The 25,189-nt window shown below is 43.3% G+C and overlaps 1 protein-coding gene and 1 pseudogene across 5 annotated transcripts in view; one reads left to right on the forward strand and one right to left on the reverse strand.

The window, feature by feature from the left end:
- The window catches only part of PTPN2 (protein tyrosine phosphatase, non-receptor type 2), a 65,957-nt gene continuing 45,147 nt past the window's right edge, over positions 4,380-25,189 (reverse strand). The window contains exons 6-12 of one of the 5 annotated variants that reach the window (XR_001917174.1): positions 21,241-21,450; positions 19,873-20,025; positions 15,010-15,191; positions 11,109-11,210; positions 10,233-10,325; positions 5,658-5,793; positions 4,380-4,747 (exon numbers count right to left, since the gene is read on the reverse strand). Coding sequence is in view for 3 of the 5 variants with exons in the window: in XM_018039609.1 (XP_017895098.1) it covers positions 11,003-11,210; positions 15,010-15,191; positions 19,873-20,025; positions 21,241-21,450 (753 nt within the window). In the remaining 2 variants the exon portion in view is untranslated. Of the gene's footprint in view, positions 4,748-5,657; positions 5,794-10,232; positions 10,326-10,641; positions 11,211-15,009; positions 15,192-19,872; positions 20,026-21,240; positions 21,451-25,189 lie in introns of those variants that run through there. The other 4 variants (XR_001917173.1, XM_018039610.1, XM_018039611.1 and 1 more) reach the window with 4 other exon arrangements.
- Positions 11,219-14,446, forward strand: LOC106503543 (annotated as a pseudogene).

Here is a 25,189-nt window from a genome sequence, read left to right on the forward strand (position 1 = left end):
AGGTAACTGGCTTCCCAGATGGCGGCTGTGGTAAAGGACCCGCCTGCCAATGCAGGAGACATGAGAGATGCAGGTTCAATCCCTGGGTTGGGAAGATCCCTGTAGACAGGCATGGCAACCTACTCCAATATTCTCGCCTGGAGAATCCCATGGACAGAGCAGCCTGGTGGGCTATAGTCCATGGGGTTGCAAGGAGCTGGACACAACTGAGGCAAATGAGCGCACAGGCATGCATGTAGGTAATAGGAATGCTGAAGTCAGTGACTCTTCAAGAGCTGAGCATCTCAGCTGCATCCTCTTAATCACCCCTCTTAGTGGCTCTCTGAACAATTAGGTACTATCACTCCTATTTCACAGATGAATAAATAGGAAGAACTTTTCAACAACACATACACACACACACACACATAACTGTGCTAAAAATATATAAAACCAACCATCTTCATCTGCTTGGTTCTGTGACATGAAGTATAATTCATGCTGTCATGCAACCACCACCATCTCCAGAACTTTTCATCTTCCCAACATTATACATGCTTTACCCTTGATGAACATCACCAGTCTTTCGGTCTTTCAAAGATTCAAATGGTTCCACTTTGTCAGGCCCACCTTTAACATTCCTGCAGCCAAATGTGACCAGCTTTTTCCTCTGGGTGGACAGTAATTAATACTGGTGCTTCCAACTTGTCTTCATCTTTCCTTTTTGTTGTACTTTACTGAGATATACTTGGATTTCCCTGGTGGCTCAGATGGTAAAGCATCTGCCTACAATGCAGGAGACCCGGTTTGATCCCTGGGTCAGGAAGATCCCCTGGAGAAGGAAATGGCAACCCAGTCCAGTACTCTTGCCTGGAGAATCCCATGGATGGAGGAGCCTGGTGGGCTACAGTCCATGGGGTCACAAAGATATACTTGACAAAATGATAAGATATTAAAGTGTATGCTGTGATTATCTGATTATGTATTGGCTCCCTGGTAGTGCTAAAGGCAAAGTATCTGCCTGCCAACGCAGGAGACAGAAGAGATGTGGGTTCAATGCCTGGGATGGGAAGATCCCCTGAAGGAGGAAATATCAACGCCCTCCAGTAGTCCTGCCTAGACAACTTCATGGACAGGGGAGCCTGATAGGCTACAGTCCATGGGGCTGAAAAAGAGCTGGACACGACTGAGGGACTGAGCACAAAGTGTACACTGTGATTATCTGATATGTATGTGTGCTGAGGTCTTTACTTCCTATTGCTCTGAAGCGAGTGCATGCTGGATGCCAGCCCCAAGGCCGGGCTTGGCTGCCCACTGTGACATGGTGCCACCACCCTCCTCTGAGGCAGAGAACACATTTCCCAGGACCTTCTTCCCTGGGGAGTTCTGGTTTAGAGGCTGCAAAAGAGAAACATGCACCAAGCTCTGCTGTCTCAGCTTCCTTCCTGTGCACCAGACGGTCAGAAGTCCCGGGCCACATGCTGTCATGTCTCCTTGGTTTCCTGACTCTCTGCCCACATCCCATCCGGTGGAGGGGTTTTAATGTCCATGCCATTTGTGGGATGCTACAGCATGTCAGACAGGCTGAAAATATTAGGAAAAGCCCCATCCAAGGAGCCACCAGTTACATTACATTCTTGACTTAATGAAGACAAACGTTTATCACAAGCAGGTGACCACACAAGACAGTGGTTGATAAAGCTTATTTCAGAGCAGCTTCCCTGGGCCTCCAGACATCTCAGAGGGATGGAGACCATGGGGTGGGGTCTCACCAGACCTGGGAAATTTGATCCTTGCCTTGACTCGGCCCTTTCCAAACCGGGGCTCGCATGGACAGTCTGTGAGAATATATGCTGGCAATCAACACCCTGCACTTTAACCCAACACCTTCAAATGTTGGACTCTTTGTGTCTCGGAGCCAAGCTTCCGGTAAGGCCACATCCTTATCCAAGGAGTGCAGCAGAGCAAGGACCCCAAGTTGCTGTACGATGTCTCTGCTTTCCCAAAGCCGTTTCTTCACATCTAAGCAGGTCCCTGTTCATTTCCACCATAGTGTTCACCACTAGCCTTAACCGCATGCTTATTTCCTTATTTACATGTGTATTGTTGACCTTCCCACAAGACTGCAGTAGACCAAACCATGGTCCTCTTGTCACTGAGCCTGGATAGTACAGCACCTGGCACATAAGTATTCAATAAACATTCACCTAACAGATGAATGAATAAGGGAGATTCCACTAATTCCAAATGTTCCAGCTGCAACTTGGGTGCCCATGAAGGAAGACAGGGAGTCATGCCTAAAGCACGAGCAAGAAGATAAAAAACAAACAAGCAGGACATCAAACTAAAAAACTTCTGCATAGCCAAAAAGAAATAAAACATCAACAAAGTAAGAAGATGATCTACTGAATAGGAGAATATATTTGTAAGTCATGTACCTGATAAAGGGCTGGTCTCCAAAATATACAACTCAGCAGCAAAAGAACAAATCCAATGAAAGGGTAAAGGACTTAACATGAACAGACATTCTCTAAGAGGACATACAGATGGCCAACAGGTATACGGAATAATGTTCAACATCACTAGTCATCAGGGAAATACAAATTGAAGCCATAATGCGATACCACCAATACCTGTCAGGGTTGTTATCAAAAAGACAAGTGATGGTGAGGATGAGGTGAAACTGGAGCCCTCATGTACTGCTGGGGAATGCACACTGGAACAGCTGCAGCAGCAAACAGCACAGAGGTTCCTCAAGAAATTAAAAATATGACCACCACACAACGCAGCAATCCAACTTCTGGGTATCAATCCAACAGAGCTGAAATCAGCATCTTCTAGACATATGAGCACTCCCATGTTCACTGGAGCACTATTTGTAACAGCCGATATATAGCTACAACCACTGACAGATGAATGAATTTAAAAAGCATGGTCCATCCATACAACGAAGTAAATACTGCTCAGCCTTAAAAACCATAAATGAGTCTTGAGAGAATTATGCTAAGTGAAACAACCTAGTCACAGAAAGCCAAGTAGTAGATTTTCCTCCTACACAGAAGTATCTAAAATAGTGTAATCATAGAGTCAAACACTGGAATGGTGGTTGCCAGGGACTTGCAGTTGGGAGGGATAGGGAGATTAATTTCAACAGGTCTGAAGTTCCAGGAGGAGGAGGAGTCAGGCAGGAGGACTGAGAAAACCCAGAGAGAAGTCCTACTGACTCTAAGGAGAAGCTTCAAAGGAGGTGATTCTGCCCTCAAGAAGTCAAACAAGGGAAGAACCAAATAGAGACCACTGTGTTTGGTAGGGCATAAGCGAAGACGACCTCTATGAGACATTTTTGGAGAGACACCAGAGAAAGCCACGTACTGCTTGGGGAAGAGTACGGGAAGTCAGAAAACAGAGGCACCAAGTGCAGAGAATGTGTTCAAGATCTGCTGACACACTGAAGGAACGTCTTGATGCACTTTGTGGCCTAACAAACTTTCCATGCATTCTTCAGGAAAGATTTAGTAGGGATTGGTAATGTCTGCTTACTCCTAAAATAGACCAAAACTCGCTGGACAACAAAGCAAAAAGGAAAAGGAAAAGTCATTAAATTTGTGAAAGATGATACCAATTATTCAATGAACGGTGTTACAAAACTTTCACAGTGGCAAAACAATAGTGAGTTGTCACACGTTAAAGTGATGCTCACCTGATGCAGAGGAGGGAACCTCACCAGGAGCCTGACGACGAGTAGATTCTGAGCCCAAACCCACCACACAGTTGGGAGATCAGACGGTCAGAAGGCCAGAAACCCCTGGGGAAGGAGCCTTTGGTCTCTTCACCACAGGAAGTGTTGGGGAAAGCACAGCCTTCAACATGAGACTAACACTGTGATTCAGAAACTGCACTTAAGTGCTACACTTAGTGAACACTGATTTGATACCATCATCCATATTAATGCTTTTCCAATTAACAAAAGGGATATTGTTGCATCACCTAACCTATATTGATAGCCTGTGTGTGTTAGTCGCTCAGTTGTGCCCGACTCTTCAGCAACCCCATGGACTGTAGCCCACCAGGCTCCTCTGTCCATGGAATTTTCTAAACAAAAATACTGGAGTGGGTTGCCATTCCCTTCTCCAGGGGATCTTCCTAACCCAGGAATCAAACCCGGGTCTCCTGCATTGGCAGGCAGACTCTTTTTACCATTGAGCCACCAGGGAAGCCCACTGATAGGCTACTGATGGCTAACGAAATAAAAATCTCAAAGAAGCAAGGGACCAATGTTTTGAACCAATTTCACTGTAAACGTCGACTGCCAGATATAAAAACCTGAGAGCAGACCCTTAAGAGAACATTCATTATGTGAAGCAGAACTGTCCTAAGATAATGCACACAAACCAACATCGTCTATTTAATAAAAATATTTAATGCTGCCAAAAGGTATAAAAATACAGTTGGAATGGCAGTACAATACAAAGTAGTCTCTCCTAATTTATTTCTTTTACATCTTTCTACATTTCACACGCGCGTTAGAAAACTTAACAATGCACTGAATTAGAGGCTTCTGCACAGTCTTCCGCTGGTGGCACTCTTCGCTCCCTGGATGTAAGGTTTACTTTGTAAACAGACACATGTGAGGCAATCTACAGGCTTATCAAGCCTCACTGAGATTCCGGAGCGGGCTTCAGGTCTTGTTTTGCACATCAATGGTTCAAAATTTATAGCTGCAGAATATTCTCAAGGCATGAATATTTAGGTGTCTGTCAATCTTGGCCTAAAACATAAAATAAGAAGTCATCTATTCAATTCGTATTTACCAAACACACAGACATACATAGACACACACAGACATAAAAGGACTAACAATGAACTAAAAAGGTAAAAAAAAAAAAAAAAAACCAACATTCCAACACATCACACTCAACCACACTGAATGCTTCACTGTTATTTTGGTAAAGCTGCTTATGTGTTTGCTCTTCAAATAGAACTGGTGGTGTGAGGCAGACTTATGTTAAAGCACCATAACTCAAGTCTTTTACAAGAATCACTAACTATAAATTTTGTAGGTCATCCTGTATTACTCAAGAAATGACCTCCAAGTGAGCAATACTGACGGACAGACAGGTTAAAATAAAAATGTACCCACAACAGTTCAGCAAGATTATATGGTATGTGCTAGACTTACCAATACTTTGGAATTCAATGCAAAAGTCTAATCCAATTTGGACCTCCAATGTGTCATACTGCTAAAAATATTAATGAATGTAACATCTGAACATAAAGTTGGCTTATATCTTTAACTCACGGACTGTGAGCAGCGTGCATTTTGTCCTGAAGGATAACACTAATGATCACAGCAATGCAGAACTGAAGTGACATGATTTAAGTATTAAAAGAAAACACAGACATGAAATAATTGATAGATTTATTGTATTTTAATGCCAAAAAGTAAAGATAAATGAGAGTTTCAACAAGCGATAGAGATGAAATAACTAGTTTAAGGGCAGCTGAGATTTTAATGTTATTTCACAATATTTGCAAACAGCTGAATTTCTGAGGTGGTAACTGGTTTTTCCCAACTTCCTCTGCTATGACCAAAAAAAAAAAAAAAAACAGCCCAGATCTCAATACCTGTTATTATTGTGTCCCCACGTATATAAACAGAAGACATAAACTGCACCCACACTTTTATCCAAAACGTTCCATCAAAACCCCCAACACTGCGAGTTGGCTTCTTCCTGAGTGCTGGCTCTTTGGTGTCAGGTTTCCAGCACCAACACAGAAATGTCCAGACACCAAGGGAACATTCTTGTTAGATGCCTGTGGGCACAGAAACACAACGGGTGCTTCCTGCGGGGAAGCGAAACAAAACCAAACCCTGAACCAAAGTGGCTGACGTAAGAAATGAAGCTCCTGATCAACCCTGACTATTGCAAATATGAAGTGTTCCCCACACCTTCAGAAGCCCCCTCATGAAAACAAAAGAACAAAGCTTATGAGTTAGAGTGAATGGAACCATGGTTTGAGTCACAGAGTAGTCTGATTTCCAGGATTCCTCTGGATCAGCAGTAGTTCAAACTATTCCACAAAGTTTTTTGGAGGGAAAAACTTTTGTTTCACTTGAACCATAAAAAGAGGGTTATTTCAGGTTTTAACGGGCAAAAGTAGCTGTCTAATGTTCTATGTAAATATTCCATAAATACAGGCCCAGTGAGACATAATGGGAAAGTATGAGATCCAGAGTCACTGGGATTCTACAGATGGGAGTCCATGTCTCAGCTCTGACATGAACTAGATGTACAGCTGCAGGCAAGTTGCTGGTTCTCTGACTCAGGGTGTATGTGTGTGTGTTTAGGAGGGGTGGAGTGTGTGTGTATGTAGGGGAGGTGTATTTAAACCGACTGACACAACTGGCAGTGCATTAAAGACACACTCCACTAGATGAACGACTCTGTAGAACAACTTAAGGCCAACAGGGGCCAGCTCCACACCTAAAGGAACAATGTCAAATGCACCCAAAGTAGTTCCAGCCACCAGATGCTCACACTTATGTTTCACTAAAAAGAGTCACACACACTTTTCTGGGGTGAGCAAGGCACTCACTGCCTTACAGACAAGATTAGCTTGCCCAGTTTCCCTCTCCTGAATTCACCAAACTCGAAATAACTTCAGGTTTTTTATAGCAGTAATTTGTCATCATATGTCTAAAACTTCTATATCAAATGAAAGCAACAGTAAAGAATTGATGTTTTTCTTTGGGGGAAAAAAAACGGTCTCCATAAAGATAAAAACTCCCAGCCACTCTCCTTACAGTTCCCCAAACATAGTATGTGGTGGAAAACCAGAAAGTATTAGATTCTGCAAGTGATATCTGCCCTGAGTCCTGTAAGTCCTGTATTCCACTCTAAATTACAAAACCAAAACAGAAAGAGTTCCAGTGATTGAACCGTTCATTCTCCCACTGGACCGCACAGAGCTTGTGAGGGCGCTAGAGAATGTCCATGGTCAGCCTGTTCCTGATAAAGCCTCTGGCCGAGTCATCGCTCACCCAGGCATCCTCCGTGATGGGACGGCACGTACACACCCAAGAGCACAGAGGACGCCCAGCCTTTCTGACTCGTCTGCTGCTGCAGGGGCTGTGGTGCCGCTGGCCCAGAAACAGGGCTCTGAAGATAGGTGTGAGGGAGAGCAGCCTCAAATTCAAACTAGCGACCTCGGGGAAAGCTCCAGAATACATCATCCAGGGAAGACGAGACCTGTATTTTCAGCGAGCCAGGAGGACTGCATTTTATTATGTGAAAAAATACTACATTTCTGTTTTTCAAAAACTGTGTTTAGAAGATGCTGCATCCCATCATCTAAACAAGTCAAAGCCAAAGGAGCTTCCTGATGTGAGAGATGTAAACAGCTGTGACGTGGGGACGGGGGCCCAGACTCACTGCTCCTGTCCACGCCCATGCTTCCTACCCACTGACAGCCCTGCTCAGACCTGCCAGAATCAGAAACCAGTCAGCACTGACAGATAGTGTGACTCCTACACTCTTGCCTGGACTCAGGAAAAGTGGATGACATGCACAGCGGCATTCGACTTACAGTGAGCTACATTTACAAAGTGTCTGTAAGACTGTGTCTGAACGTAAAAATCAAGGCAGCAAGATCCTGAAACCTGTACAGGGTACTTTCCTGGTGGTCCAGTGGTTAAGACTGTGAACTTCCAACACAGGGGGCACAGGTTTAATCCCTGGTTGGGGAACTAAAATCCCACATACCAAAAATTAATAAATAAAAATTTAAAAAATAAATTAATTAAAAATCCTGTATAATAACCAGGTAGGCACTTCAGAAGTGCATTCCCTAGAGTATACAATGGTCAATACAAGATTTCCAGTCATCAGGTCTGGCCTGTGTTGGCTCACAAAGAATCCAGTCCGAGACATTCTTCTAAGAGAGAAGCGACTTGCAGAAGTTACACCTTTCTCTGAGAATTTAATTCTAAACACACAGGACTCTTCAGCACCAGGACCAGGAGAGACGGTGGAAAAGTCAAATCTCAGGTGACTCTGGCTCAGTGACCCGAACACCTTTATCAGCTGGAAGTCAACAGAGAACACTCCAAAACACAGAGCCCAGAGCAGCGGAAACCACCACTAAGTGGGAACAACCGTCACTGCCAAGAACCCTGCAAGCAAAGGTGGAACTGATGAAAGCAGAAGGATGGCTCTATGTCAGAAACTGCTTCTTAAACTAATAGGTGTTTTTTGATTCAAACCATCAATTCTAGTTAATGTGAAACAAAGGGGACATGCAGAAGTGTACATAAAATTAATAATTTGGGTCACAATTCCTTCCTCTGACACACCTGTTAGGCAGAGCTATATTTAAAAAAAAAATCACTTCACTTCTTTTCTCTTTTTTTGTTCATTTCTTGGTAGAAATAACAATACATAATGAAATAGACCAAAAAGACCAAAGAGAAAAAAGGACAAACACAAAATCATTCTCTAAACATAAGAAACAGTCTGTGTCACCACAGTCCTCTCTGCACTTTCACATTAAGATACCTATGGACCCACTAAATATGGAGAATTGGGTTTTTAGATATTCCACACATGCAATCATAGATAAAAACCAGCAGGAGGATGAAATTAAGTGCTCGGATGAACGTGGACACAAGGTCGGAGCCCATGGTGCAATCGGAGAAGATGGCTCTGAATCAGGGCTGCCTGCTTATGAGCAGAAACAGACACGAACACAAAATGAACCAAGTATTAATGCAAATATTCTTTCTTAAAAACAATAAAACTTCTGGCTTTTTTTAATTAAGAAAATACCACCTCAGCAAAGTCAAACACAGAACTGATGTTCAGCATCTGTTCTAATTAGGAAACACCATGGAGACCACATCCTGGGAAGACACAGAATGCCGTGGCCGCTGACCCCAGTGGCTGTTACCTGAGGCCAGGACCCCGCTTGCCCACCCTCCCTCAACCAGACACCTCCTTTAATAAAGTTCAGGCACCTTGCCACCCTTTTGTAGCAAATGGTAAAAAAAACACACGACCCCTGGTAAAAACCGATGTGCTCGCCTCAAGCATCTGCTGAGAGGAGGAAGACGACTAACCTATGCAGAAGTTGATTAACAAGGGTCTGCTGCCCTGGATGTGACTTGAAGAATACATTAGGACACACAGCTCCAGAAGGACAGAAAGCAGACAGACAGCAAAGCTGAAGCACTGAACCCCAAGAGCAGTCTCCCTCCTCTGCCTGGGAACAAGGGCTTCATTACCAGCTTGTGTTTCCCATAAAGTCTTTTTACTTTACTTTTACTGAAAGCAAGGCTACCTGCAGTTGGAATTGAACAGGTCTAGACTGAACTGACCTGTATTTGACTTGCATAGTAATTACTGTATTTTAGCAAAGATAAACCAAGGCAAATTGGAAAGAAAGATTTTAAACCAATAATGACCTAAAATGTAAGGACCTTGGTGCCTGAATACAGGTGTCAAGTAGGCAGACACAGAAATGTCCCTCTTACCTCCTTCAGTGTAAAGCTAACAGGCTGCAGTGGTGCTGAGTGGGGCGTGCTCCAGACACAGCTGTCCTCCACACAGAGCACCACATGTGTCCTGCTCTCACAGTCTTAGAAGGCTATTCAAACCCACTCAAAAGTCTATCTATACTGACATTTTTCAAACTGTGTTTAAATGGTAACTGCTCTCTGAAAATTATTCAGCCTGGTGCAGCAATCTTACCCTGTAAAGTGGATAAAGCAGAGACGCCTGGCTGGAAGTTCAGCGTCCCCACTATCCCTTCCTGGTAACCCCTTAGATATCCCACCAGCATAGTTTGAAACCACCAAAATAATGTGATTTCATTATTTCAGCAACTAAATTTATAACACCTAAAGTTTAAATAAAACAAGTTAAAACACTAGAACTCAAATGAGCATTTAAATTCATTAAACAATATGCTTTAAAAATACTCATTAAGAAGTTAAAGGGACAGTATAAAGTTTGAACATCATTATACTATTTATTGAAGTAGAAAGAACTTGAAAATTTTTTTTACTGCAAAACTTCAGTCAAATAAATGGAAATCATGGATAATAAAATGCTGTTCCTTATCTTGATTTCCTAAATCATGATTTACCCCAATTATAACTTAGGGTAATTACATTGAAATTTTCCTGAAAGATAAACAGTATTAATAATGGGCTTTACAGAAACCAGTTTCTTTACAAAGTCTTGACCAACTGTTACCTGACTACGCCAGTAAGGAGAACCTTCCTTCAAAGATATTTTTAGAGAAAATTTTTGTTTCTTTGTTTGTTTTTCTTTTTAAAATTGGGAAGACTGTAAAACATAAAAGAAATGCAAATATATAGTAAAAATTACTTATTCAGAGCTCTACCTGCTCATATCAAACTTCTCTTTAAGAAAACGTATCCAGTACAATTGAATCAACATACAATTTATCATTATTTTTATGGTAACAGATTTTTTCAAATTGAGCTTTTAAAAAGTACATTTAACTACAAAAGTAAGATTAAATAGGTACTTATAAAATATATTTACCCTGAAATGGTTAAGAATATAAAATGTTGATGCCCATGTCAACAGTATATTATACATTACACGTATTACTTTAAGGTCATTTTCTCTCCAATAATAATGTCGATAAAACCACAATATTTATTGCTTATATCAAGTGCAGGTTAAAATCCAGACAGCCTCCAAAAATGAACCCTTATGGTAAAGGATTTCTCAGTCTGGTCAGGTGAAATATTACACTTAGCATGTATGAACACAGTGGAAAATGTACCAGTTCTTAAGAAGCATTCAAGTCTTTACTTAGGGGGTGGGTAGTGTGGGCAGTGCCCTGGGGTGCTGCGGGGACCAGACACCACACTTCTCTGTGGGTGTCGAGTCACGCGCATCGTCTAGGTGAGGAGTCTGTGGCAGACCAACTCTGTGACTCACGCAACACTGTCAGCTGCTAAGGCCGAAGCTTGCGGGGCAGAATTAGTTACTTATAGGGCATTCTGCTGAAGAAACAGTGTCCAGCCAACAAAAGCGCCAACCAGAATGACTGACACAAACCCCATCTTAGTGAGAATAGGTTGCCAATATAACCACCTTTTCCTCTTGCGCTCGGTCTCGCTCAGCCTCTGCTTCATCTGCTGCACCTTCTGGGCAGTGCTGGCCTTCCTGTCCTCCCGGAGGCGCTTGCGCAGAGCACTGTGAACAGACAGAGTATCAGCAGGCGGGCTCAGCTGCAGGCAGGGACTCAGCCCACATCCCCCTACCCCTCAACTCCTTAAGACACTGCAAGAAGGGGAAAGGCTTCAATGCTCTGAATGGTCCACAGATACACTCGGATTGTTCAACAACAATTGCCAGTTCAACTCTGTGCTAATAAATATACTTTTAGTGGGACCTGAAAAGAACCATGGTGTCAGTGTTCTATCCTTCTTTGCTAACCAGTCAGCAGTACCGGGAAGACAGAGGGTCCCTTCAGCATCCGGTCCCCTCTGGAGTTTACATCTGATTTTCCACAAAAACCCCTAAAGTTAACATTTTCTTGAATGTTCCGCTGTGTGGTGCCTATTGTCATCTGCCCACACCCTTTTCTAGCTCCCATTTTCCTGTTCAATACAGAATTTTTGTTTCAGTGGAAGCTATCTGACTCCCAACATCACAGTCCTGGAACAAGGCAAAGAACAGTTGATGGCAACATGTACTTTACTATTTTTCCCCCTTAAGAAGAAAATCTCAAAAGCCCAAGATGACAGCCACCATGAAGAAGGCAGCAGTAGCAGACGCTGTTACTTTTAAAAATCAACAAAAGACACATTTTCACAGTATACAAGTAGAATCACAGAGCTGAAGGAAGAAACAGAAAAAGGAAACAGTTCTAAAACTTAGAGATGCTTGTGAGGACATCATGCTTGTAGATGAAGACTGCTTAATGATGTGAGACTGGCAATCTTCCCATCAGGCACTCTTGAGGAAAAACATGAGAAATGCTGCAAGAAGCAAAAAAAACTTTGCATGAAGACACTGACACCTTAGAATGCAAAGTGGAATCAATTCAGCAGGTGTGAGCAGATCTGAGAGTTCAGTTATATGCAAAGTCTGGGAGCAACACAAGCCCTGAAGCTGATGAAAGCTAACCATTTTATAATACTTTAAAAATGTGTTTTTAATAAACTTGAGTACTGTTTAAAATAATTTCCCTTCTTCAAATGATATGGAAAGCAAAACTTAAATTTTTTTTTTCACTTACTTAATGGAAACTCATGGAAATTTAAGAGGATGAGATGGTTGGATGGCATCACCAACTCGATGGACATGAGTCTGAGCAAGCTCTGGGAGTTAGTGATGGACAGGTAAGCCCAGCGTGCCGCAGTCCATAGGGTCGTAAAGAGCTGGACAAGACTAAACAACTGAAGTGAACGGGATGGAAACTTGCCTATTTAACATATATTTTTAAAAGAAGAGTACTCATCTAAATATTTTGCATAACAATTACATCAAGTGTAAGGGCTATTAAAATTGGTTACAAAAAAACTAAATCCCACAAACCGCATCTCCCTTCAGGTACTGCTGTATTACAGCGGAAGCCTAACCAGCCTCCCTGCCTTCAGAGTCAGGCTGCCTATGCCACAGCAATCACTGTCAGGCATAGCCCTGACTTGCTGCTTGGTTAAGAGTCCTGAATGCCTCTTCAATGTCTACTATATCAGCAGCCAGCTTTCTTCTTGCCTCAAGTGTTTAACCTAAGTCTAATAATGAGGAACAGTCAGAGGGATCCAGATCATGGGGTGTCCTAGAAGGCAACTCATCTAAAAGCTGCAAACAATATCCAGCAGGGAGTGAACAGAAGGTGGTGGATGGTCCCAGGTGAGGAGCCTGAAGAACCACTCATACGCTGCATGATCCTGGACAAGATCATGAATTACTTTTTTAAATAGCTAAACAGACCAGGATCATAAAAATGTTCCAAAATTACATTATGGTGACCGCTACGTAACTCTGTAAATATGCTCAACACACTGAACTGTATGCTCTAAATCTGTCAACTTCATATGTATATTATCTCAGTACAGCTATTTTCTCTAAAGCTATAAGGTGGGTTTTCGATAATTAGAGAACTTTAAATATAGTCTACATATTAGATTATTTTATCAATGTTAAATTATTCTTGGGGATAAGGGCACCTTCAGCCACTGCTGGTGGGAAGGCAAAGTGATGCAGTCATTTGGAAAAGTGGCTTAAAAATGATCCCCATGTAGTGACCACGTGTGACCCAGCAGCCCCACTCCTAGTTAACAAACAAAGGAAATGAGAGCACGCATGCTCACAAAGACTCTCCAGTGTTTGCATACTGTGTATGGCTTTGGTCCCGCACAAGTAGCTTTTCTGCTGTTCTCCAAGCCTGTTTCCTTCTAAACTAAGAACACACTTCTCTTCGCTTCTCTCAGCCCCTGGAGTCCTTCTATTCTTATCTTATAGCACTTCATTTACAGTAAATCACTTATGATGCTGGTCTGGGTTCTTGTTTTGTCCTCCAAGTGTATTAGCAACTTGGGACTATGTTTTGCCCATCTCCGTGTGCCTTGCAGTCTTCCTTCCACTTTCCCTTATCACAGACGCAGGTAGCTCTGCCTGAACGATCTCCACCTGAGTATTTCTTACAATGATGTGCAAAAACTATTACTCAAAATTCACTCTCTGGACTGAAAATTCATATAACAAGTATGTATGTACCTGCCAGTTAAAAAAAAAAAATTACCTTGTAATCAAGAGCAGGCAAAGCACATATAAAATATATAAAAGGATACAGAGCTCACAGTATTATTTCCTGACTTAAAAGCATTAAGTCTGAGGTAGAAGAAAAGACAAACACCTCTATTCTTAACTTCTGACTAAACCACTGACATCACATATAAGGAGCAGCACAGCTAAGTCAGAACAAACTCTGCAGTGCAACATGTAACTGCCATGCATCACAATTCCTTAGGTCTTAGGGAAACACAGAAATGAAGTGAATGTGAAGACCTTAATGGTTTTCACAGCATATCCCAAGATCCCAAATAAACAAATATGACTACAATGTAAAATTTCCCACAAGAAAAAGCATGTTTGACAAAAAGAAAAAAAAAATTACTCATATACTGAAGAGAGGAAGAAAAAATGTTCCTTCACTTTTCTAAGAAACTCACAACTCAGGATATCAACTTCATATAATGTGAGATATCTGGAACCCTAGAAGTATAATTTTTTGAATTTAAAAATTTGAATAGTTTACACATTCATATGCACTCAAAACTCTAAAAGTATAGGGCATTTTATGTGATTTTTTAGAAAGACTTTTTTCCTTCAATAACAAATTTAAATTGAAATATTCATTTAACTATTTCATAATGGTATTAATGGGATTCCCAGGTGGCTCAGTGGTAAAGAATCCACCTGCCAATGCAGGAGGCACAGGAGACACTGGTTCAATTCCTGGGTCGGGAAGATCCCCTGGAGGAGGAAATGGCAACCCAGTCCAGTATTCCTGCCTAGAGAGGTCCTGCCAGGCGTGGACAGAGGAGCCTGGCAGGCTACAGTCTATGGGGTCATTAAGAGTTGGACAAGACTTAGCAACTGAGCACTTATACCCTCAGTGGTATTAAAGAAATATTATCACTTATACTGTATAACAGGAGCATGAACACTGCATAACTACACAAACAGCAGGTATTACTGCTTGTTTTCTGTGCCACACTACACACCTTAGCATCCACTTATACTAACTTTTACACTCTAATACCGTGCTAAAGCCATTTTGTGTCAAGCCATTTTCCAACAGGCTTCTGTCTATAAACTGTCTTCTTTGGGATCAATGATGTCATCATATACTATTTAAATGCCCTGCAATAATAAATTATTACATTAATTCAATAAACAAAGGATCTATATTAATTAATATCCACGAACTTATTAAAATAAGAGTCTCATCTTTGCAAGCACATTGCTGCGGTAACCTTACCTCTCGCTGCTCTCCTCCAGAGCTTCCTGCGTTTTAGAGGACAGACCTGAGTATCTGTCTCCTGTCAGTTTTTCCTCTTCTAGGCCTATCCTGTTCCCATTGTATTTTTCAGTCATTATTTTGGTTGGCGAATGATCAAAAACAGGACATACGTCTTCCTTAGAAAGTTCTTTCCAACGTTTCTACATAGGGAAGATAAATGAGAAACAAATGAAAACACTAGAGTTTTGATTTTCCTTAAATAAAATTTATGAAATGTAATTATATAGTAAAGAGAACCCTGTGATGCTAACATATGAATGAAAGAGGAAAACGTGTTTTGTCAAACCACTTTTAGCTATGTCTACTTGAAGTTGAATTTAATAATAATAATAAAGCATTTAATTCTGATGCACATCAGTATATAGTTGAACACAACCACCTTAATAAAACACAGTGACTTTAGCCCATTTGAGACAAACTACACTAGGACCTCAGGTTAAGATCTTCAAAGTCTGACTGTACTGTCCCCAGTGCAGAGGCACCTGTTGCAGGAAGAGTGACCAAGATGGCCCATGAATGTGACCCATGTCCTCCGGCTCGTTGCCACTGTCCAGTCTAGAGAGAACCAGCAAGTCCTTCCGGTGCCAGAGGACTCCAAAGACTGTGCCCACCACAGGCACCAGCAGCTGGCCTGACCCAGGGCGAGAAGGTCCTCAGCAGCCGGGAATGTGGAGTGGCAGGACTCAGACCACAATGAAGAGCCATCCACCTTCCTCCTCTGAGGCAGGAAGACCCAGGCTCTCCAAGTCCTCCAAGGGCTAGAACACGTTCACCCAGCTCCCGGACATCCGTGGAGGAGCAGAGGCACGGCTGGGACAGCCAGCGGCTTCCATGACCTCTAACTCTGACTCCGGCACAGACCTGAGAGGCCCTCTTTGGAGATCTAGCCTGCAAGTGTGGAGTCTCAGATCTAATAATGAGTAAGGTTCCCTGCAACTACTGTCTGAGAATTTCAAGGATTCTGACAGAGAAGGAATACTGCACAACTCACATTCTTCTGGGGCTGACAGAATAGTCATTCTCTGAAGTTACTGTGGTACAAAATGGCATTACTTAAACAATGCCTGTATGTTTAGATTTTAAAATTTCAGGAAATTCACTGACACACCAATAAACTAATTTCCAGCTTGTCTCATTACATAACAAAGGAATTTAAAAGGTAGTTTGTCACAATCCACCTCCCCTGACATAGCTCTTCTATGAAGCTGCATAGCGTGTGAACGGATCTCCTTTTGTTCTATGAAGTTGACTCACAAAAGACTCAGAAAGTACAACTCTGTAAATTGTTGTGTTTGGAGGGCAGTTAACACAACAGCATGGCTGGAGGAAGGGGAGCCTGGAAAGCGTAGCCAGACAGGCGAGGCCATGAAGGAGGTGGACCTCAGGGAAAGACAACCTTGACATGAGGCACCTGGGGTGGGTCTGCGCTCTCCTGAAAGGGACCTGCGGTGTCTCCATCACATCCAGAAAGACTATCTCATCAAGAGCTGAGAACATAACAACACACAAAAGTAAGATGCTTTCACCTGAGGTAACTGTGTCAATTTTGTTCTTTCCCATTAAAAATTTTTTTCTCTGTCCAAACAAGATTTTTTTATACTGGAGGAAATGCAGTGGAGAGACGGCTACTTCCTGAGCACTACCACACCCCTGGCTGACCTAAGACTCCACCTACACTGGTCCCCCGAGGTGGGCTGTGAGTGAACACCCTGCCCCAGGCTCCACAGCTGCAGAGCTGGGATGTGAACCCAGACAACCTGGGCTGACAGTGCCAGAAACCCTCAGGATGCTCTGCATCTTGGAAATAACCATCAGTGTCAGACACCAGAGAGTTTAAGTACCCAACAAAAATGTTAACTGTCTCCAGAATTATGCTGAGCAATTCTTCACCAAGATCTAGTTACTGCAACTTGGCCTCATACTTGGACAAAACTCAGCAATGTCAATAAACAAGATGATGCCCAGAAACAAGACTCACTGGCCCACTTCCCAGAATCTACCAAGACTCAGCAGGGTGCAGGGGTGGTGGTGGGTGGGGGCTGTCAATGCTAGTGAACTTCAAAGGAGGGAAAAAAAAGAGCAATATCTTTCTGCCACATCTCTGGGCAGAACTGAGGATTCGCTAATAAAGATGTGAAACACCAGCAATGGTACTATGTTTATGACAACCTCAGGCCAAAAAGATGGAAGGTAAACAGAGTCCTTTTAAAGACAGCTAGAGCTCATCTCCTCTTTCCCGGTGGGCCCAGGCCACTGGAGATGGCAGTGCGTGAACACGCACTATGTGGTCATCACACACAGTTACTAGTTTCAGGTACAGTCATTTTAGGTGTAAATACTAACAGCTTTCCTTTGTCCTAGCAGGTTCTAAATCATTTTATAGCCACATATATCAGAAATCTTCACAGGAAAACAAACATGAAACTATAGTCAACAATGGAAACACCACTCTCATCACATAAGCCCAGATTAAGACAGAAGGTGGAGACAGCTGCCTCCTTCAAGAAAAAGAACCAGAGATGAAGCTTACACAGTGCAGGTGCTACTAGACAGAAAGACAGTATCCCGCACCCACTGCCAACAGCTCACACTAGAAAAGCTTCCCTCTTTCTTCTTACAAATACTCATTTCCCCCAAAATCAGAGGCAAAGAGGAGGAGGCAGATGCATGGACAGAAAAAAGAGCCCATAAATTTCCTATCACCCCCTTATGTGTCCTAGGAGATGCTTGCCGGGCACAGGACACTCAGAGCCATGTACTCTGGGGTTTCCACACAACAAAGCAACTCTTGATCTTTGTAACAGGACAGTTTTATGATTTAAGATTTCAGGGAAATCTATTTCTCTGAGATTTCTGTTCTGTTCTAAGCTAAGGTTCTAGGATAGCACTGTCTAGTGAAATGTAATGTAAGCCACATATATATATATATAACTTAAAAATTATCTAATAGCCATGTTTTAAAAAAAGATGAACTTCAACATGTTTTATTTAACTTAATATATTAAAAATATTGTCATTTGAACACACAATATTTTTTAAATTACTGAGATCTTTTATACTCTTCCTCCCTGTATTTGTACACCTTAAATTTTAAGCGGACTGGCTACATCTCAACACTAAACAGACACATAGCTACAGCATGAGACATCAGGGGTTCCAGAAGGAGAAAACAGTCTGAAAATAACGACATAAAATAAACAAGTCCACACACTGATACATAAATACTACTGATGCATGGACACACAGCCCTGGAAGCACACACACACGCACGCATTAGTAGTTACATGCTGGGGGGTGAGGTTGAGTTAGCGAGGACTTCCACTTTGTAAATGATGTACTTTCACAGTCTCTTAATTCTCATATATTCAGTAGGTACTAACTGATTGCTGAGACCAGTTCTGTGGAAACTGAGCCCCCTGGAAGGTAACAGGCTCTCTGACACTGAGCACCTGAGAAACAGGGGCATTTCCAATGGGCCCTGTGGAAGGAGGCAAAGGATCTGTGGGTCTAAGCAGGGATGAAGGTGCTGGGTCAGGGACGTGATGGCCACACAGCACAGATAAACTGGGACAGAGGAAACCCCCTCGAGCCACACACCACAGTCACTATGGGAATCACGTCCATAAAACCCATCTTCATGGGGAAAGCAACCCTCAGAGGAGGCACATCCATGATCTAAGTGCAGCGAGGGGCAGTGCCCTGAGGAAGCGCCTGTCTGGAGGAGGAGCCAGGAAATGAGCACAGCAGACGGGGTCAGCACACACACTGGCACTGAATCTGGTGGACATGCACGTTAGAGACGCTCCCCATCTTGAATGCTGAGGTGGCGTCTGGGGGAGGCACTAATGTCTCGTGGGTTTAATCTTCACACACCAAACACTTTACTGATTGAGGGCACTGAGGAACCTCACCTTTCTCTTCATTAAAAATCTTCCTTTGATGCTAAAGAAGGGGAATCTTTTAAATAAAACTTGAAATTTTAATTGATAAATAGACTGTCTTAATACCAATGATCACAACAAAAACGTTAGCTGATAAATAAAATTGTTCAGGAGTATTTAAATATCTGTGTAATCTATATGACACAACTACTTATACATCATTCCACAGATGGTGTGATCTGTTACAAAACAGCGCTTATTCAGAACCTTGCTCTTTTGGCCATGATCACAGAAACTAGAGAGCAAGTGAGCGGTTTTATGTAGGAGAAACAAAAAGAAAATCTACCTGCTTATGTAAAATTCTATACGATTGGCTCAGACAAGAAACGGGAGTCTACTGTTACTTCTGTTTCTATTTTACATTTTATGTTAGTACATAAACACGTTTCTGAAAATCAATTTTAGCTTTTGCAGAACAAAAACACCCTCATGAGAATAAAGCTACCAACTAGAGAAAAACAACACTGTCCTGGTTCATTATATCTGCTGCAAGTACTCAAGCTGCTTACTCACTGTTGTAGCAGATGGGATAATCTATTTACAAACTAAGTATTCTTGTGTAACTCCAGGCCAGGTTTTAATGGGCCAAAAGTACCTAATTTTTCCAGTTATTTCAATGATTAAATGCTCAGACTCTCTTCTACATGAAACTTCTACCTTTTTTAATGAAACCATGTTCCCAGCTGGGTTTCTGAGAGATAAGCAAAATTTTACAAGAGGCTAAGGAGCACACAAAGAGGTGGGCACAGGCTTTTCCATCTCAGAAGCCAGCTGGACCCACCATATTAATGTAAACACACTTCTCGGGAGGAGGGGAAAAGCCCCGTGGCTTACACGGAGCGCAGTTACCCGACGACGATACACTTGACACATGGTTTACCTGTATACTTGAGTCTCCCTTTATAAACTTTGCTCCTTCTATTATAGTCATGTAGGAAAATCTGAGCTGATCTGGCGTCTGAATCAGTCCCATTCGGTATTTTCTCATATTCAATAACAGTTGTTTAATGTTAATATTGTCTCCTTTTTCTATCTGCAAGAGAGGTAAACATTATTCAAGCCTTTTGTTGTTACGAGTCCAGAAAACAGAAGCAGTCCAAGATAACCACTAAGGGCAAGCCAGCCCAGGCCAGCATTCCCTGTCCATGCAGCACAGGGAAGACCCACGGCTGACTCCTGCCAATAGTCATCTCACTTGTGGTGGCCTAGCGATTGGTGATTGGTCGAAGGAAGGATTTATGCCGAGTGCTGGCTTAACATAAGGATAAATACAGAGATTAGTGCTCTTCTTTTTTAAGGAGTCAATCTTTTCATTGGGTGCCCCCTGCCTTCATATCTGTACACAGCAGCCTCATGTCTGTACACAGCAGTCTGTGGAAGGCAGCACCCAAGGGGGTGGAAGAGAGAGACCCATGGTGACAACACTGCAGATGATACGTCCGGCCGCTGCTGCCACAGTCAGGCTAAATCCACTGTGCCCCTACCCCACCCCACCCCACCCCAAGTGGAAGAGAGAATAGCTGCTACAGCAACTTTGCGAGGGAACTGGTACACACGTGATCCAGTTTTAATATCTACCATCAACAGACCAGATGCTTAAGAGTTCTTAAACACATCAAAGCTCACTTACATGTAACAATCAGCTTTAGATGGAAGCACAGGGTATTAAACATAGGGTATTAAACAGTGACGTCTAACATGCCCTAAAAGGAAGACAGGCACATGCCGGTGCCCCAGCAGGGGCTGGGAGGGCTGGGGCAGCACACGGCCCTCGGGTACCACAGGAACCTCAGGGGGTGGTGTCAACACCACACTGACCAAGGGGCTTAGACAGTATCTGTTCCTAATGCACTGATTCACTTAATTCTCACAACAGTCCTGGGAGGGAAATACCACCACTACCCACAGTTTGTAAATAAGGAAACCAAGGCAAGAAGGAATTCAGTATTATCTTCCAACTGATGTCTGAAAAATATAGTGGGTGAGGGAGACAACCTATCATTTAGCTAACACAAAGCTACCAGCATCAGTCTCCTCCCAGAGCTCGAGGATTATCCTGGTCACAGCCCCATCCACTCATCACAAGCAAGAGGCAGCTGAAAGGATGTGAAAGAGAATTTTTGGTTTTTCTAAAAAAAGGCAGATGTTTAAGTTTGAAAAGCACAGTTCTGGGATCCTGGTATTTGAACTTAACTTCTGCCAGTGGAAACAACAAAAAGGTATGGGAGCCTGAAATGAGGCCACTTACCAGAACAAGGCAGCTGTCCACCAGAGAAAAGGTGCCCGACCGCCCGATGCCGGCACTGCAGTGGATCACCGCAGGCCCGTGCTCAGGGTTCAAGGAGCCAGATTCCCGCACTTTGAATAAGAAATTGAGAAACGAAGCTGGTGATTCAGGGACTCCAAAATCTGGCCAGGTAGTATAATGAAAGTGAGATATTGTTCTGGTCTCACCAGTCTAAAAAGTGAAAATTAAGGGGGAAAGGTTAGTTCTAAGCTTTTTCTTTTAAAAATATACTGCAATAAGATGTGTTTTGTGTAATGCACCATGACTTTTCACTTGGTTGTTGATAATCACACATACAAGTTCGGGAAGATTTTCTTTAGGAGAATTTGGAATATATTAATAGCTAACACTTTTGTTAACAATTACTATTTTGTAGGTACATTCTAAGCTTTTTATGTATTAACCCATATAACAATCCCATTAAAATCCATTTTCCAGGTGAGAAAACTGAGGCAAGGGTTAAGTAATGCACCCAAGGTCACATGTAAAAAGATGGCAGAGTAGGACTGGAGCAGCACCTGGGTCTCCTTCACTGACCTGCACCACACATTCTGCCAGATCCTCTTAAATCACACATCACGATGAGTGAATTCTCATCATGAAATTTTATAAATTTCTACCAGTATAATTTCACATCTTTACTGATTTCCTGTTTAAGAATTTCAAAGTTTTGGGCCTTCCCCAGCGGCTCAGTGGTGAAGAATCTGCCTAACAATGCAGGAGACATGGTATTGATCCCTGGTCTGGGAAGATCCCACATACCACTGGGCAGCGAAGCCCAGGAGCCACAACTACTGAGCCCAGGTGCCCTAGAGCCTGTGCTCCACAAGTAAAGCCACTGAAATGAGAAGCCCACATACCACAACTAGAGAGTAGGCCCTGCTCGCCGCAGCTAGAGAAAAGCCCACATAGCAACGAAGATCCAGTGTACCCAAAAGCAAATAAATAAATAATTTTTTTAAATTTAAAGTTATTTAAAAAAAACAATTTCCAAATTTTTAAAGATACAATCGTCCCCATTATAAGTTATCTTTCTGATTCAGCTACACAGGCACAGAGGAACAACTCAAGAATTAAAGACACAATCTTTACATTTTTAACTGAAACTTCTCTCTTAATTGCTGTTTTCCGCATGGTAATAATTCCCAATCCTAGAATTGTTGACATGCCTTGGCTGATGTGCTGATAACTTGGTTTACCAACATGCTAAATGCTTCCTGTCTCATACAGCCTGCCTGGCTAGCTACTCAGCACCGCTTCCTGGATATTCCCAACAATCTTTATTTCTGCCTAACTCATTATTGAAAACATCCCTCAGCGTTGCCAGCGGCCCCCCATCCCCAGGAGCACTGCTCTGCCACCTACTCCTCATTCAGAGGGAGCAGGGACCCACTAACACGTCTCTGCACAATTTTCAACCCAGGCACGTGGTTAACATACATCTTCCTATAAACAGGCCTGACGGGCCAGGCCTGAGGTTCCAGGAGATGTTTTAACCCTTCCCCAGACAACCGCCCCGCTGCAGTCCTCAGCCACCATGCTGTGCTGACCACGCACAGCTGGCCAGACTTGGTCCCCTAGGGCCTGAGCCAGGTCGAGGTGGACCTGCTAGAGCTCCAGGCCGGGCAGGGGTGGTGCCAGGACCCTGCTCCCACGGGTGTGGCCTATATGGTGCAGTTCAACTCTGCATCACACCCTGGCCCCAACCTAAGGTCACCCCACAATCCTGGGCGACCACTTGCTTTTTCTTCGCTTGAATGATGCTGGCTCAAGATCAATGGCCTTTCTTCCAAATTCAGGTCACAGTGTCTGGGACTCTCAAAGCCAGTTCCCAGAAATGCTTGCCACTGTTTGTATACTACAGTCTTCTGCACTAATAGATTTCTGAAAATCCATCTTTTTCTTCCCCAACAGGAACGGACTAAAGAACTTCTTATAGGTAATTTTTTTTTTAATTAATTAACCCCTCCTGAAACAAGACACGAAAAACACAGCTCACAAAATCACATTAATACCCAAAGGGCCATGTGAGGTAATAGGAGCCAAATGTTTACTGTTGTGGTATAAAAATGTTTATGTGCACAACTGGAGGCCCTTTCCCTCATTTCATATTGGAAAAGTAATGAGAAGGGGGAAGGGTTCCAGAGCGGGGAGAGCTCAAATGAAATTCATCTCTACACATGGACCCCACAACTTCCAATAGAGTCCTGTTCTTCACACTGTGAACCCACGACTTCCAACAGAGTCCCCAGTTCTCTACAGGCGGACTCCACAATTTCTGACAGAATCCCAGTTCTCTACACATGGACCCCACAATTTCCAACAAAGTCCTAGTTTTCTACACTCGGATCCCACAACTTCTGACAAAGTCCTTGTCTCATACCAGTGGACTCGCCCCTTCCTCCTCCGTGGTCACCATGCCCTTGGTCCTCCTTCTGTGATGCCCAGTCCAGGCCTCCATCCCTTCTCACTGCCACCCCTCACACCAGACTCCAGCTGGTCTGCACACACCTGCCAGTCCACACATCCCCGAACCATTTTCTTCAGAAAACACTGCATCGTGCACACCACCCCTGCTCAAAGACGTTAGCATGCACTGTTCTTAGGGCAAAATCTCATTTACATTTTTTTTTAAGAATTCTAACTCTAGTCTTTGAATAAGATGACAAGCTCAGAGTCCATGAAGGCCAGGAAGCTGGTCTATGAGCTGAGTAGGAACAGACAACAGGAGCTATGAGCGTGGGGGTGAATTGTGTGTGCCATACAGAGCCATTCAAATTCAGGTTAACTATTACTATTATCAGTTTGAAGAGGACTATAAATCTTCTAACTATTATTAAAAAAAATCTACAAAGCTCTGTGGCCCAGGCCCAACTTTAGGCACAGGCAGAAGGTAGCAAGATTGTGTTTCTAAGACTGTCATACGCCCAGTTTCACCATCTGCTAATGGGGTTTGAGAAAGCACTTACTTCACAGGCTCCAGTAAGGAGTAAACAGGCAACCCCCACACCGGTGAAGCCTGAAGAGACACAGGGACACGAGCTGGCGGCCTTAATCACAGCCCTAACACTTTCAATCAACTATGACCTCTCCACGATTCCAGTCTCCTCATCTGTGTTTCTGCTCCACCTGGAGAGCAGTAAGGTGTTGACCCTGTCCCCCTCGAGGTCACTGTCCTAGTCCAGTCTTTAACCAGCTCCTGCAGGGCCACTGCAAAGGCCAAGCTAAATACATGGTCACTGAAAGTCACTCTGGGAGTTGACCAGAAGCCCAGGTGGTGAAGAGAAGAGAACGGTATGCCAGGGGCATTAGGGCCCAGTTCTAAGCAGAGGGAAGGGTGTGCCTGAGACAGGCATGGACAGGAGAATTGGTGGGTAGATAAGTGGCAAGGGCAGGTGGGCTGGGGCTGTGGAAAGGCTTCCAGAGCCTTGGGGAAGGACTCCGCATTTCAGAAGAAGTTCTCAGGGTGGTGAACAGGGGACTCAGTGTACCCACTGTAAGGACCTCAACACATTAAGTGACCGAAGCAAGAAACGGGCACAAGCTGGATGGAAGGTGCACAGGACAGACAGGAGCCTGGGGGGCAAAACTGGGGCAGAAGAAACAGAACTCAGCACAACACTGTCTTCCAGGAACTCAATCACCTAAACCTGACCGAAGACACATGGAAAACACCAAAGCGCAAGTAAACAGAAAAGCCCGAAAGGCAAGTTCTCCATGTGAGCTTGGATTTTAAAAGCCCCTCAAAACTACCTCCACAGCTTAAGCCATTCAAAAGTAAAATGGACTTGGGGGCAAAAGTTCAGACTGAGCTCTCATCATGATGCTGAAAAGACTGCTGGTGCTCCACTGCTCTGTCAGACATGTCAGATGCAAGGTCCCCTCAGAGTAGGCCTGACAGGGCAACTCT

This window comes from Capra hircus, chromosome 24 (assembly GCF_001704415.2).
Source record: "Capra hircus breed San Clemente chromosome 24, ASM170441v1, whole genome shotgun sequence".
Classification (NCBI taxonomy): Eukaryota; Metazoa; Chordata; class Mammalia; order Artiodactyla; family Bovidae; genus Capra; species Capra hircus.